Consider the following 15,967-nt stretch of genomic DNA (forward strand, 5'->3'; position numbering starts at 1 on the left):
GGCTGCCAAGCCTGCAACCTCTTCACCTTCATAAAACTAGAAAAAAAACCAGGTGGAATACAACACAGATCACCATCTAAAAATAGATGCCATCGGACAGAATAGTTGTTGGGACTATTACCCGTCAGGGGTTTTTATTTCTGTTCATATTTGCTCTGCCAGTTGGAACTATAGTGATGCAGGCTGGTCGAGTAGACTTACATTTATGTATTCCTTTATTGATTTGTTGTGAGTCTCAGGAGTGTAGTCTCCTTAAATCTGGATAAGCTAACCACATCTTTTAAATTTAAATGAGATCAAAAAGTATTAAAGGAAAAGTTCTAGGACAAAAATTACAACAGGTTTCATCCTCAAAAACCAATCACCACTGCATAGCTGTTCTCCCCTGGGGAGACACACCAATGCAGACTGGGTTATATGGAGCTGATAATATCACAGCTGATTGCCTTTCCCCCTGGTACAGAGGTGTCACAGCGCTCAGATTCACAATGTCAAATCTGGATCAAATTTTAGATAAACTAACCACATCTAAATCGGGACTTTCTAATAACAGTTGAATTTACAATAATGGATAAAAAAAAAAATCCCCTACAACAGGTGCTTAAGAAAATAAGTAAATTATTCTTTCATCATGTGCTTCACCATGTTTCAATACAATTTAGCCACCTTAACTTTACTCCTGTACCAGTTGATTATCTTGTTGACAATTCTGCAGCCTCACTACGTACAATACTCGATAGTGTTGCCCCTCTGAAAAAGAAGGTGGTAAACCAGAAGAGGTGATCTTCATGGTATAGTTCGCAAACACGCAACTTAAAACAGGCAACACGAAAGTTAGAAACGGCGTTCCACTAATTTACAAAGATTTAGGAAGATCATTTAGCCTGGAAAAATGTTCAAAATTTACAAAAAAGTCCTCTGCAATGCTAGAAGAGCATTATTCATCACCATAAGAACAACCCCAGGTTTTATTTCAGCACTGTAGCCAGGCTGACTGAGAGCCATAGTTCTGTTGAGCCTAGTATTCCCTTAAATCTGAGCAGCAATGACTTCATGACTTTCTTCATGAATAAAATTGTACCTATTGGAGAAAGAATTCACAGGACCCTCCCCCCAAATTTTACAAATAGATCTTAATGTACAACAGTGCTAGAATCATCAATAGGGCCCTCTTAGACAGCTTTTTACCAATAGATCTTACTGAGCTAAGTTCAATTATTATCTCATCTAAACAAACAACCTGTCTGCTAGACCCTATTCCAACTAGACTGCTCAAGGAAGCTCTACCCTTAATAGATATGTTCATATTAGATATAATCAATGTATCTTTAGAAACAGGCTATATACCACAGGCCATAAGGTAGCTGTAATTAAAAAACCCAGTCTTGACCCAGGTGTTTTAGCCAATTACAGACCAATATCCAATCTCCCCTTTATTTTAAAAATCCTTGAAAAAGTAGTTGGATAAGCCATTATGTGACCACCTGTATAGTTCATCATAGTACAGAAGCAGCACTGGTAAAAGTCACCAACAATCTTCTCATGGCCTCAGATAATGGACTAGTCTCTCTACTTGTTCTGTTAGATCTTAGTGCTGCATTCAATACCACTATCAATAATCACAACATTTTATCACACAGACTGGAACATAAAATTGGGATTTAAGGAACTGCACTAGGTTGGTTTAAATCTTTATCAGATAGATTCCAATTTGTTCATGTTAATGATGAATCCTCCATGCACACAAAGGTTAGCTATGGAGTGCCTAAAGGCTCTGTGATAGGACCAATACTTTTTACATTTACATTTACATTTAGTCATTTAGCAGACACTTTTATCCAAAGCGACTTACAAGTGAGGTACAAACAAGCAAAAATCTAAGTCAACTTTATATATTACTTTATATATGTCTTTATATATGTCTCCTTTTGGCAACATTATTAGAAAGCGCTCCATAAATTTCCACTGCTATGATGATGATACCCAGCTATATTTATCTATGGAACCAGATGAAAATAATCAGTTAAGTTAATCAGTTACTTCTAAACTGAAGTCAAGGTATTTGGGCCCAAAAATGTCAGAAATATGATGTCCAACCATATCGTTACTCTAGATGGAATAAGTATGGCCTCCAGTACTACTGCAAGGAACCTTGGAGTTATTATATTATATTGACCAGGATTTGTCCTTTACCTCAAATATAAAACAAATCTCTAAAACAGCCTTCTTCCACCTACGGAACATTGCCAAAATTAGGAGCATCCTGTCTCAAATTGATGCCAAATAACTGGTCCATGCATTTGTTAGCTCTAGGTTGGACTACTATAATTCGCTACTTTTGGGATGCCCCAGTAACTCCCTAAAAAGCCTACAATAATCCAAAATGCTGCAGCAAGGTGCTGACTGGAATTACAGAGAGATCATATTTCACCTTCACTAGCTTCTCTCCATTGTCTTCCAATAGCGTCTAGAATAGAATTTAAAACCCTGCTTCTTACATATTAAGCTCTAAACAGTCAAGCTCCATCATATACGAAAGACTTCATAGTTCCATATCACCCCAGTAGACCACTTCCGACCTACTTGTGGTTCCCCAAATTTCCAAAGGTAGAATGGGAGGCAGACCCTTTAGCAATCAAGCTCCTCTCCTGTGGAACCAGCACCCTTTGTAAGTCTAGGCTTAAAACTTTTCTCTTTGATAGAGCTTATAGTTAATTATGCATATGCTGCTCTAGGCATAGAGTGCTGGGGGACCCACCCCCCTCCTCTCCTCTCACCCCATAATTGTCACCACTGTATGACATTTACATTGTGTCTTTATTCTCCCGTAGTTGTCTTTCTCCTTCTCTGTCCCCCTCTCTCTGTCCCTTTTTGCAGGTGTCCCCGGCTTTGAAGCTGTGTGTTTTCCAGTGTGCAGCTACTGGTCCTACCAACCTGCCCGATGTTTTGTTGTTGCTTTTTGTTGCTCTTTTCTTTTGTCTCTCCACTTTCCACTCACCCCATCTGTTTAAGGCAGTTGGCCCCCCACCCTGAGCCTGGTTCTGCTAGGGGTTTCTTCCATTAAAGGGAGTTTTTCCTCTACACTGTTGCCTAGTGCCATTCAAGGGGGATTTGTAGGGTTTTCACAATACATTTTTATAGTCTTCTGTAAAGTGCATTGAGATGACTTTGTTGTGATTGGCACTATTTAAATAAAGTTGAATTCATTTGAAATTTAATTGAATTGGTCCAGACACACAAAAACAGTATATTTCCATCTGTATTTCTAAGAACTATTAAAAAGATCTTCCAAGCTGAAGGCACCTAATAATCTGATCCTTTGCACAACTTCTGAAATGAACTGATGTAAGAACAATCAGAGGAAACCACTGAGGTCCTACAGAAAAGCATGTGCACACTGTAAAACTGTAAAACTGTAAAACAGTCCGGCTGCTCTTAGAGAAGACCCTCATCCTTTCTGGTTGTTCCAGGGTCCATCATCACAGAGTCACTCAGTATCCAAATGTCTGTTTTATGGCCTGGAAGCAAAACCGGATCCAGCCCTCCCTGGTGGAGTCCTCCTCCCCCACAGGAACTCCTTGACACTCCAATTTCAGCTCTGTCTCATCTCCAACCTCCCTCAGGTTCAGTGTGATAGTAACGTAGTGCTCTGAGGGAGAGACCACAGATAAAAGTGTGCCTGAATGCAAACACAGACACTCAAAATGCAGAGACTGCCCTTAAAGGCTTTATGAGAGGAAGACGTACACGGGGGCCAAGTCCTGAACCGCCACTTCATTTTTATCTTCTGGTCCGGGACCTGCAGGAATGACCTGTAGTTACCCTGATGATATCAAAGAAAATGTTTAATTTCTGGTTGGCTGAGCAGCTTTGACCTCACCAGGTGTATGAATTCGCTGCTGATTCTTTCATTCAACATCTGGAACCTGCCGCCTTGACGACTGTCCACCACCGCCACCGAGCATGTGAATACCTGCACAAACTGCACAAGTATTGACAGGTATTTCAAATACTACTACAATATTAATACTCCTTCAGTACAGTAATACTACAATACTTGCACTGTTTTTTCTACTGTCTCAATGATCCAGATGAGATTAGTTTGGTTTTGGTACCCATGGTTCTGATTTGTTGTTATTAGATTTTGTTCAGTGCTTAGATTTGGATTAGTTTGACTTGGTCTTAGTCCAAGTAGTCCCAGTTTTTAGTCCTGGTTGTGTACCTCCTGCTTAATGAAGGTACTGTAGAGTTCATCAGCAGATGCTTTGAAGATCTCCGTCAGGTTAAAGCTACAGGTTGGGATCTGAACCCCTTTGGGACAGGGGGCAAGGCTCAAGGAGCACCTCGGAGCAGGGCTGATCTGTTGGAAAAGTCAAAGGACAGTGTTAACAAGCTTAATGAGATTTTAGGGATGTTAAGGGCTGCACTGTACTGGGTCCTACTGGTTTTGACTTGGTTCCTCTTGTTCAACTCAGGTTGAGGTGGTTTGGGTTTATTGGCAGGCGGCAGGATCATCCCCTGACTGAACTCTGTTGGGTCAGAGGCCATGCAGTTTACTTCAGGGATCATCATACCTGCCTCTGATAAGTCAGTCTGATCTGTCCTGGCTTAGCCCTAGTCTGTCCTGGTTTTGGGTCCTCCCTGTCCTGGATTTAGTTCTATTCTGTCCTGGTTGTGCACTGTGGGTCTCAGACCTGATTTGAGTTGGTGGATGTATTCGCCCAGAACCTTCCGGACCTCCTGAATGCCGGACCACCTCATGAGGTCGAGAAGTGGTGTGTTGGGCTGGTCCTTATGCAGAGACACAGAAATCTGCAGAGACCGTTTTGATCAGGAACACCTTCAGAAATCATTACATTAATATATCAATAATTACAAAACTGATTAATAAACCAGAATCTGGACCCACATCAAGGTCATCCAAGTCATTCTCATCTGACAGGTTGGACACATCCACCATTCCTCTGTACTTCACTCCACTGCTGGATGTTCCTGCAAACATGAAACAGGAGAGAGTAAGCAAAAGGTAAAGACCTGTTTTCACTATTGACATCTGATGTCACAGACCTAGCCAGCTGGCTCTCAGCTGCCACTCGTAGAAGATCAGTTTCCCTTTACGGTTGTTGATTGTAGCTTCCCCATCTAGTTTGTTCACATCAGTCACCTGACACATGCCCTCCGGTCCCTTCACCCTTACCCTGAGGAGGAGTTGATGGAGAAGCTCTGAGGACCAGAAAGAGACATCTCGCTCAGTCCTGAGGAGGAGGAGGAAAAATAGCAGACATTTAAAAAGATGAGAAGAACTCTAAATTGCTCTCATTATTGTAAACATAAACAATATGTTTTGAGTAATAACTGATCAGTTTTCAGGACTTTTTAAGGGGGGTTTTAGGTCAGTGTTCTGGAATCAAACTCCAGTGGATTTACGCTAAGTTTGGTAACCAAAACTTTTCTTGACTCCTGACGCCAAAGGTAAACAACATGGAGTGAGTTTAGATGAGAACAGACACAGATTTTTGAATATTAGGTGTGAGTTTGCTGAGCGTACAGAGTTTGGTAGTTCATTCCACTATGGTGTAATCATTGCACTTAAGAGTTTTGCTTGATGCCTTCCGTGTGGTGCTGGGACCACCAGACGTCGTTCATTGGCAGAGTGCACCGGACGGGAGGGATTGTAGACCTGAATGAGGGAGTTGAGGTAAGCAGGAGTTGTTGAGGTGAACACCCTGTAGGCAAGAGACAGTTTTGAACCTGATGTGGGCAGCTACAGGAAGCCTGTGTAGAGATCTGAAGAGTGGTGTATGATACCTTTTTGGCTGATTAAAAATTAGCCGTGCTGCCACATTTTGGATCACCTGCAAGGGTTTGATTGTGCATACCGGTAACCACATTAACAAGGGATTGCAGTAGTCAAGACGAGATATGACCAGCGCCTGTACAATGAGTTGGGTTGTATATTCCGTGAGGTAGGGTCTGATCTTTCTGATGTTGTAGAGGGTAAATCTGCATGCCCTAGAGACTGAGGAGATGTAGTCCATAAAGCTGGTCGTTGATGATGACGCCCAGATTTCTGGCCAACTTAGTGGAGAAAATCACTGTAGATCCAATGTTGATGCTGATGCTGATGTGTGTGTGTCGAAGGCTTGTTGGGAAGACAAGAACTTTGGTTTCGGAGAGATTGAGCTTAAGATCTCTCTCTCTCCAGCCAAGCAGAGATGTTGGAGAGACACGCAGAAATGCGTGAAGAGACAGTGGAGTCGTCCAGTGAGGACAGGAGCTGTGTGTCATCAGCATAGCAATGTTAGGAAAAGCCATGTGAGCGGATGATAGAACCCAGGGCTGTAGTATAGATGGGAAAAAGAACAGGACCAAGAACTGAACCCTGCGGCATACCGGTAGAGAGGTCATGAGATTGAGAAACATGCTCCTAACTAGGATACCTTGAAGGTTCATCCTGATAGGTAAGACCGAAGCCAGGCTAGAGCTGATCCAGAGATTCCCAAGCCAGAGAGTGTGGACAAGAGGATCTGATGGTTCACAATGTCAAAGGCTGCAGATAGGTCAAGTAAAATTAAGATAGAAGACTGACCTGTGGCTTTTGTAGCTCTAAGAGATTCCACGACAGTCAGGAGTGCCGTTTCTGTGGAGTGACCACTCTTGAAGCCAGACTGGTTGACATCAAGGAAGTTGTTCTTGGAAAGAAAGTCTGAGAGTTGATTGAAGACTGCTTGTTCCGTGGTCTTGGCCAGAAATGGAAGAAGAGAGATGGGACTGTAATTCTCCACAAGGGAGGGGTCAAGAGAAGCCTTCTTAAGGTGTGGGTTAATCTGGGCCTGCTTTAATGAGGTTGGAAAAGTGCCTGTTATGACAGAAGTGTTGATGATTCGTTTAATAGCTGGCAATAGCTGTGGGTGACACTGCTTGAAGGAGAGTGGAAGGGACAAGATCCAGAGAGCAGGTTAGAGAGGAATGTGAGGGATACGTTTGCCTCAGTCACAGTATAAATAGGTTATTAAAGTAATAAAAAATACAACCTCACTAAATGTAGTTAATAATTTAAGTTAATCGGTTAAACCATCTGAAATCAGGATTCCGACTTCTAGAAACTTCCATCTGGGTTTTAGTAGGTTGAAAACTTGTAAAGTCTTTCTTATTTAATTTAATAAGGAATGGGTTATTCACTGATCAGCTGATGATAAGAAGGTTTAATAATGTTCTATAGTAATTATTCCTCAGTATAAATGTTTTAGACAAACGTAAATTACTTAGATACTTCTGTGTTCTATCAGCTGCACATAAAGTCTTTTCATTTCTCTTGTCAAGTCTGTGAAACGGCAACAGGAAATGATTAAACTGTGAGACTTCTGGCTGTGACCTAAGAGCAATCCCAATTTAAAAATATCTGAAGCTGAACCAGCTGCAGCTCAAAAAGCTCAGTTATATATATCTCTGTCAGAGACTGAAATAACTCACTTAAAAATTCTTAGAGTTTAAAACTTGTCGCATTTATAATAAGAATTTATAATTACATTTTTTTCTGAACTTTGCTATTAGATTAGTTTGAAAGTCACCAGGCAAACATTGATGATCCAAAAGTGATTTAGAAAAAAACCCAATTTGTTTCAGTATTAAACATGTGAAAATTTGTTTTCTGTTCCAAACAACAATAAAATAAGTCCAGTGTAGTTTTAAATTAAACGTGATCCCAAAAAAATCAGATGACTTGGCCAGAAACAAGTTAGATTTCACTTTAACACGACTTTGACGCAATAACTTGATAATACTACTAATGCTACAATTTCTAGTAGTACTACTGGTGTTAGTAATTATAAAAATAAAACAGACCAGTGCCAGTTGTTGACATTTGTGGCATCAGCTCGCTCCTCAACTATCCACCGAGGGTCTCCTTCTCCCCACTTAGCCATCACTGACCAGGTTACAGTACTACTATTATACTGAATAATACTACTATTGCAATTGCTCTGTACTGTGTGTTCTGAAAAAATAATCCGCTGTTCCAGTGCCTCCAAAATAAACCGACTTTCAAAGTAAAACTCCATCCAGTGACTTCCTCTAACTTTCAAAGTAAAACTCCAAATTCACCGAATTAAAGCACATAATACTAATTCTGATAAAGATCACTGTGTCTCTATTTCTGATAATAAATACATTCTGATCTGGTCAGATCTGTTCTTTAACAGCTGCAGAGAATCGAAATTAGCGACAATGACCTGACACTAAAAAACACATAAGTGATAATTTAGGATCAAGTTTTTTTCTATATTTTATGTCTCAGTAAGAGTCAACGTTAAGTGATTAACAATTGTATTTATTTATCCTTATTATTGTTAAAATTTTGTGTGTTTTCATTGTGTGTGATCCATACAAAAATAAATGATTCAAATGTGATGTGAAAGTTATCATTAAAGATTAAAATAAAAATAAAAATTGTGTAGGGCTGTGCTGATTTCAGTGTGAATTTTATTTATTAAATGTGATTAAAAAAAAAAAAAAATCGCTTAACAGCTCTGTGTCACTACAGCTCCCAGAACCCAACGCGCGACCGGACGGTTAAGCCTGCGTCACAAAGGAAGTGGAAACGGAGCAGCTGCAGTTGAGGGTAAAAACATCATAGATTCTGATTAATTATCAGTTTTAACGCGGAGTTTGATCTTTTCTGTTTGGTTAATGTACACATCATATATCTATATGGTGACGTCACTGTTTCAGCTGGTTTAAAAACCGTTGTTGCAGAGTAAGAAATACTCTGGAAGCATATCAAACGATAATAAATACTATAACTAAGTAGCTAAATTAATCAAATGATCTGTAGTTTGTAACAGACTACGAAAACAGATGATAAAGATTTAGACCTTGTATTTGGATCCACCTGTATCTATTTTGTGTTTTTAATTTTCCAATGCTGCTGTAGCTCAGAACAAAACGAAACGACTCTTACTGTTTTTAGCTTTGAAAGGAGAGGTAATGCACAAAGCCAAGATAGGGGTTTAATCCGGGAACTCCCTAGTTTTTCTAGGTGAATTTATCCTTAACTCAGTTGCATGAAAGCAGGTTAAATTAAGTTACTGTAGAGATTTATTCTTTGCAGCGACCAAGCTAAGGACAATCCTGTTGTGTTTTACACATTTATATTGTGCTTTATAATCATACCATGGTCGTCTGGTAATATTTATCATTATTTTGTTATCCTGCATTAAAACACTAGAGCTAGTGTTTATTAAGACTACTGTTCATATGGCTGTCAGCTGGTTATGAAAACATATACAAGGGCAGTAGCAGGATATATAGGCTAAAGTCCCATGCGTGTGTTTGCTCCCCACAGTTGTGCGCCCTTTGTTGGACCTTTATTTGGAGAGAATAGATGTATTAAATTATAAAGCATTAATAATTAGAAAAGCATTCAAATGTGAAAGCTTCTTCTGGGACAGGTGGGACCCATTGGCTTTTGCAGATCTGACTAAGAAGTACCAATACTCAGGCAGTAACATGGAATATTTAATTTAGACTGCTGGGTCCAAAGATAAAATAGATTAAATGGAGTATATAGATTAAAAAAATATTAATAGATGAAATAGATGCACATTGCAGATAAGTCTTTCCAATTAATGTTCATGATACATTTTCTGACTAGCATGCATGTATACAGGTCACATTTAAGGTGAGTTTACAACTGTTAATTAGTGGAAATGACAAGTCACTCCTTGATTTGTTATTATGACGTTTCCAGTGAGGCACTGGTTATTTACTATACATTACTATACTACTACATTTGGTTTGCTGTTGCCTGATAGGATTATTCTCTTTGTTTATTATTGTGGCAAAAATTCCCTTTTTACATACAGTATAATGTTTCATCGCCCCATATGTTTACATAAGAAGCTGTTGCTTAGTTGGTGAGAAGTATGTCACACAAATCTTAATAATTTCTGCATCAGTAATTCTGCGATTGATCCTGTGGTCTATTTCAGAAAACTAAATGCTCACTTATTTCGATTATCTACTCCTAGCTTAACGTAGCTGCACCTTTGTATCGTGGCTCGGCAAATGTGCAGTAGATTTAGACAGGATACCCTGAATAAACTAGTTCAAGCCAAACTTTTTCAGTTATCTTGGGTTTTTAAATTCTGCTTTTGTGCTGTACTCCACAGTTCAACCTTTACACACATAATTTGTTTTCATAAAACCTGGTCTGGTGTCTCAGAACAGTTGTGTCACAGGTAGATCCAGATCAGAAGACTTTCTATCCTGAAACCAGTTTAAAAACAAAAAATCTTAATTCCTGTCAATTTTGTGTCAAGATGACGAAGTACAGAGCAGATGAGGAGGACTTCTGGAACAGCACCAAGTGTAAACCATTCACCTTTGATGATGATGATGATGGATTCAGTAAGGTAAGACCTGGACCAAGTAACCAGAATCTGACTCAGCTAGGGCTGCATCTATGGATTATTTTGGCAGTTGAGTATTCTATCGACTCCAATCAATCAATCAATCAATAAATTAATTAAAACAGCAGCTGTCCCTTTCCGGTTCAAAGCTCTGACTCGCCTACAGAGTTGTCAACGTAACACCTTACTACTTGAACTCCCTCAACCAAGTCCCCAGTCTCTCTCCCCCACTGTGCTCTGCCAAAGAACTGCTTCTGTTTGTCCTATCATCACACAGCAAAAGACCCCAAGCAAAAGTTTTCAGCTCACAAGGGTGATGCGAGCTACTAAACTGCCCATTCAGCAGCCTCACTGCCAGTAGCAAAGTGTTGAAGCTATTATCAACTCCTATGAACTAAAAACTTCTTAAACTACAGTTAAACATTTAATATTTTCAATCATTTCAACATTTTCTCTCACAGTTTTTCTTGTTCCTGTGCCATTTAACCAATGAGGGACAAAACTATTCTCCTGTGACTTGTAGTGATGCATTTTGTTTTTTTATATTTTCCTGTTCTAGTTGACCAGGTGAGTCAGCACATCTGTGTGACACTCAGGTATTTGTGTGCGTTTCAGTTAAAAGAATCAAAGCAGGCAGTCAACAACATCCGTCACCTGGTAGATGAAGATGAGGATGACGATGACGTGGAGAAGGTCAGCTGGAGTGGAGAACCTGTTGGAAGTAAGAGTGGATGATTAATATTCATACCTGTGGACATCACTGAGCTGTGATTGGATGCAGACTAGACCCGTTTCTCTTGTGTTCTAAGGTATCTCTTGGTCGGTCAGAGAAACTGCAGCATCCAGTCAGAGGACAGACAGAGATCCTGCCTTCCCCAAAGCCAACACCGACCCCCCAACCCGAAGTCTGTCAGGGTACTCCCTGAGCTCCCTGTTCAAAGGTAAGAGAGGTGCTGACAGGTAAAACAGGTGGTAACACTGAATTAATTTGTTCAGAGTGAATCTGTTTCTCTTCAGGAAAATCTAAAGGAGGAAACTTTCAGCCATTCACTGATGGTGAGTCTGATTTAGTAAGTGAATGAATGAGTCAGTGAAGACTGACTGTACTGGTCACCAAAGTGTGGATGTCGACAAGATGAGTGAGTTAAACACTAATGCTGATGTCTTTGCGTTTTAGTGCTCGGCGACTCCGCTGTCAGACTCTATGCTCCTGAACTCAGAAAACCCAAATCTGAATACAAGGTAACTACAAGCTGGTAATCTGATTACAGTCAGGTAAGAGGCACATACACATGTAATCTGATTACATCAGATGCTCTGATTTCTACTATAAAAAATGAACATCAGATAGATAATATAGTTGTATTCTACTAATCTGAAGTCTTTTAGTCTGATCACAGATTTATTCTGCTGTTATGATGTCATTTTGTTATGTCAGGATGTTGTCAGTGATTGGTCACCTGAGGAGACTGTTCAGAGAATGCAGCAAGGAAAGGTAACAACACCCGTTCATCTGTCTGTTCACCCATCTGCTTATTTGTACCGCATTTGTGTTTCAGGCTGGCTCTCTGCAGTAGTGTATAGTAGTTGTACTGCATCTGTGTGTCTGCAGTAGTTTGCTTGTAATTGTACTGCATTTGTATGTTTCAGGTGGTCTCTCTGGAGAAGTTTCGGTCTCTACAGGACAAAGTGTCTCTTCTTGACATCGCTGTCTCCGCTCACGATGGAAATGTCATCACTGCTGTAATTGTATTTATACACTGGTTCAAAATAAACTTTATTTACATCATCTGAGAAACAACAACTCCTTTTTTTGTTTGTTTTTTAGGTTTTAACTTATTTAAAGAGGTCTCTGAGTAAAGGTGAGTTTGCTGCTCCCTAGTCCCTTCAGAGTGTCCAGATCCTGGATCACTTCTCTCAGTCCTGTTTCTTGTTGCCATCAGAGATTTTTTTTCGGGAGCTGGAGTCCAGACAGACAGCTTTGAGACATTTCATTCACTATCTGACTGAGACCAAAGACCAGAGACTGTTGCTGGAGCTGCTCAGGTCTCTGACCATACCTGTACTTGTGTATATATCTCTACACATTTTAATCCATGTTAACATTAATTTGTTTTCTTCTGTTGTTCTTTGTTCAGAGCTTTGGGCAGGACAGAGGATGTGGCAGTAAGTAGTTTTGTGTAGAACAGACCTGTAGTGCTTAGTAACAGTAATATCACCTAGTGATGTAATTTCCTGTGTTTCGATGGCAACAGCTGCTGCAGTATAAAGAACACTTGAACATCACAGATGAAAACAAGAGGCGGGACTTCCTGAAAAGCTGCCTCGGGTAAGTCACAACTGCCTCTGATGCGTAGTCTGGTCCAAATAGTGAATTAAACAGTAATCTGTAATCATCCTTGTTCTCAGTCTCCCATTCTCTCTGGAGGACTCGGGTCACATTCAGGACCACTACACTCTGCTGGAGAGACAGATCATTATCGAGGTCAGAACACTGGTCTGAACTGGGTTAGCGTGGTTCAACCAGTGTTTACTCTGAGCCCATGTTGGTCTGCAGTTTGTGTGTTGGAACAGGCAGCATACAGTAATTTACATGCATCTATTTCCTGTATGAATTGATCACTTGATTAAAAATTGTAACATTTGCAAAGTAAATTTTTTGTTCCTTTTTTATTATAAACCAAAATAAATTCAACAATTGTTAGAACACAATTGGAATTGAGTTGGAATTGTCTGGTTATATTATAAACAAGTTATTTGTCACGTCATTTAAATATACTATATATTCTAGACCAGTTAGACTTTAGTTTAATTCCAGTTTCCCTATGTTTTGTTGCTAGGCAGCAGACCGCCAGGTTGAGCGAGGAGGGAGGGTAGAAATTTTTCAGAAGTTTCCCAGAAGAGCTTCGATCCTCAACATGCCACTGATCACAACCCTGTACTACTGCTGCTTCTACCACTACACAGAGACAGAGGTCAGCACGTAAATTCATACATACCTGGGTGTAATGGTACACTAAAAGCACGGTTTGGTTCATTTTTGTAATACAGTATTGGAAGAAATTACTAGACAAAATAATTTATAATGAACTTGTGTAAATAAAATGTAGTTCAAACTTGCAGTTCTGCCCTAAACTGTTTTGTACGAATGTGTACTGTTACACCCTAAATACTAACACATGCTTTCAAATATGCTTACATACATACAGTACATAATGTCATTACCAATGTGCTATAGTTAAGTATATTTCAGTAATTGTGCTATTGTACTGTACATGCTTTTATACATAACATTTTACATATTTATATACTCACATCTGTCCATTATATGATAAAGTTAACTTAGTTTATTGTTTGCTTGTAGGGCACCTATAGTAGTCCTCTGAACATCCGCCAGACGTTTAAGGTAAGAACTGACCCATTTATTATCTTAAACATTTTAAGAGCAGTAATTAACTATGACTGACCTGACCTTAGATTTCAGAGAAGCAGTACTTTGTGACAGCATTGGCAGCGAGGGCAAAACTGAAGGCCTGGTTGGATGTGGATGCTCTGTTCACCAGCAGGACCTGGCTTGGATTCACAAAGAAGAAGTCTCCGCTGAGCTTCCAGCGAGTCGTCGACATCCTGCAGAAGAACTCTGCCCCCATACAGGTGTTGGGGGGGGGGGGCAGTGGAGCAAGCTGCAAATTCACAGTACAGGTATATGTGAGGTCACTGACTGACAGGTGTGTCAACTCTGACAGGTACTGCAGGAGTACGTGGCTCTGGTAGATGACTCTGACCTGAGGATCAGCTTGGCTCAGAAACACAAATGTCACAACATAGTCATCAATGTGAGTCTTCATTAACGCTCTTTGATTAGACCGTTATTGAATTCCTCAAACCAGTGAGAACCATAGGTGAAGTTTTAATGTGATGTCATGATGACTGACATGTCCCTGGGCCAATCAGATGTACCGGGACCTGAAGGATCGGCAGCTGTTGCTAGCATACCTCCAGAAAGTGGATCAAGGATCGGTGGAGGAGAGGAAGATTAAGGAGCTGCTCAACAACTCGGTGAGCAAGACACTTGTGATTTTCCCAACTCTTATAATCTTCATCATGTGAACTAACTTTTCCTTTGTTTCAGCAAATTCGGTGGAAGAACTGAAGTGTCAGGCAAAGACTTATATTTTGAAGGAGAAATTACTTTTGTTTCTTTGAAGAGACAAGGTGGACGGTCAACAGGAACATCGGCTCAGCTGGCACCTACCTCATTCTGATTGGTTGCTAAGAGAAGCACCATGTTTGACTTGGACCCCATGGAGCATCTTTGCTGCTGAGTTTTTGCAGAGTCATCCCTTCAACATTCCTAAAACCAATAAAAATTTAAAAATGTAGCATAAATCTCAATTTTTCTCCTACTTTGAAGTAAAGATGACTATGTGCCACATACACATGGTCAATGTGTGAGTATTGATCTTTACTGTACAAAGCGCTTTACAATTTGGGCCTTATTCACCGATTCTCAGCTGCTCACCTGTTCAGTTCCTTGTCTGAGGAGTTGAACATCTGGAAAGGGGAAGCCAGGACTCAAATTCATACTTAGACTTACACATATTACACGTCATAACTGAACATGAGCTTACAAGACACCATAAATATTGTTGCATCTGTGACATAACTACAAACTTAAACATAACTTTGTTATATTACAAACCAAATCCTCTGTCCACTATCTGAAGCTGTACAGGCAAACTCTTACTGGAAAACACACAGTTCAGTTTCTCATAGTCTCTAATCATAAATTGTGCAAATTTTACAAAATTAACAGCCCTAAAATCATCATATAGCAAACAATAGAGAATAAAATGGACATAATTTTTAAATCTTACCTACATTCAAAAACAAATTTTTATCTCCTCACTATACCGGCATATAGTAACTGGATGAAGCTGTGCAAACAATGATCTTAAAGTTATAGTAAAATAAAAAAAAATACATTGTTAAATTAACTTCTGATGATGAAACATTTGTAATAGCTGATTGTGGATTATTAATTTATGTAACAGTGATCATTTGCAAAAAATGTGCAAACATAACCTAAATGTTGTTTATTAACTCACTACTGTAGCAACTCCTCCTCCGTGTACCACCAATCCATATCGGTCTCCTAATATAAAAGACTGTTCTGGTCCTTTACTCTGTTCATGTGGTTAAGGCCATCAACCAAATGAAACAGAGGTTGTAATGACACCCTCTGGAGGACTCGTGGTGCAAAGTCCTGACTTCAGAACAGCTGTTATCTCATATATCTGTGATGTTACAAAGTTCAAACTCCCAATTTTTATTTATAAATGTCATTACAAATACATGATGGGGAGACACTTGTTTTAATGGGTAGAAAATAATGCTATTGTAGGTTGCAGCTTTTATATATAAATGTATAAAAAGAAAAAAAATCTAACTTTATATATATAAAATTTTATTTGTTTTTTTGTCTGACCTAAAAAATATTTTTTAAATTTAGGGCTGAGAGAGGAATCTAGAGAAGGGAAGAAAAAGAGGTCAGTCTG

At 39.6% G+C, this 15,967-nt stretch overlaps 1 protein-coding gene and 1 pseudogene across 2 annotated transcripts; one reads left to right on the forward strand and one right to left on the reverse strand.

Moving 5' to 3' along the window:
* Positions 1 to 3,202: 3,202 nt before the first annotated feature.
* Positions 3,203 to 8,215, reverse strand: LOC137102574 (activator of 90 kDa heat shock protein ATPase homolog 1-like; annotated as a pseudogene).
* Positions 8,216 to 8,549: 334 nt separating this feature from the next.
* Positions 8,550 to 14,791, forward strand: vipas39 (VPS33B interacting protein, apical-basolateral polarity regulator, spe-39 homolog). Of its 2 annotated transcripts, XM_067482768.1 has the most exons (19): positions 8,550 to 8,620; positions 10,320 to 10,412; positions 11,025 to 11,130; positions 11,219 to 11,350; positions 11,427 to 11,465; positions 11,587 to 11,651; positions 11,848 to 11,904; positions 12,060 to 12,152; positions 12,238 to 12,271; positions 12,353 to 12,455; positions 12,548 to 12,575; positions 12,665 to 12,738; positions 12,819 to 12,894; positions 13,250 to 13,384; positions 13,774 to 13,815; positions 13,887 to 14,063; positions 14,156 to 14,245; positions 14,364 to 14,468; positions 14,542 to 14,791. In XM_067482768.1, exons 2-19 carry the CDS (start codon positions 10,320 to 10,322, stop codon positions 14,560 to 14,562), a joined length of 1,470 nt encoding a protein of 489 aa, XP_067338869.1. In that variant the 5' UTR covers positions 8,550 to 8,620; the 3' UTR covers positions 14,563 to 14,791. The 2 variants fall into 2 exon arrangements, with proteins under 2 accessions (XP_067338869.1, XP_067338870.1); XM_067482769.1 differs by lacking the exon at positions 11,427 to 11,465.
* Positions 14,792 to 15,967: the final 1,176 nt, after the last annotated feature.

Source organism: Channa argus, chromosome 17 (assembly GCF_033026475.1).
Source record: "Channa argus isolate prfri chromosome 17, Channa argus male v1.0, whole genome shotgun sequence".
NCBI classification, from domain to species: domain Eukaryota; kingdom Metazoa; phylum Chordata; class Actinopteri; order Anabantiformes; family Channidae; genus Channa; species Channa argus.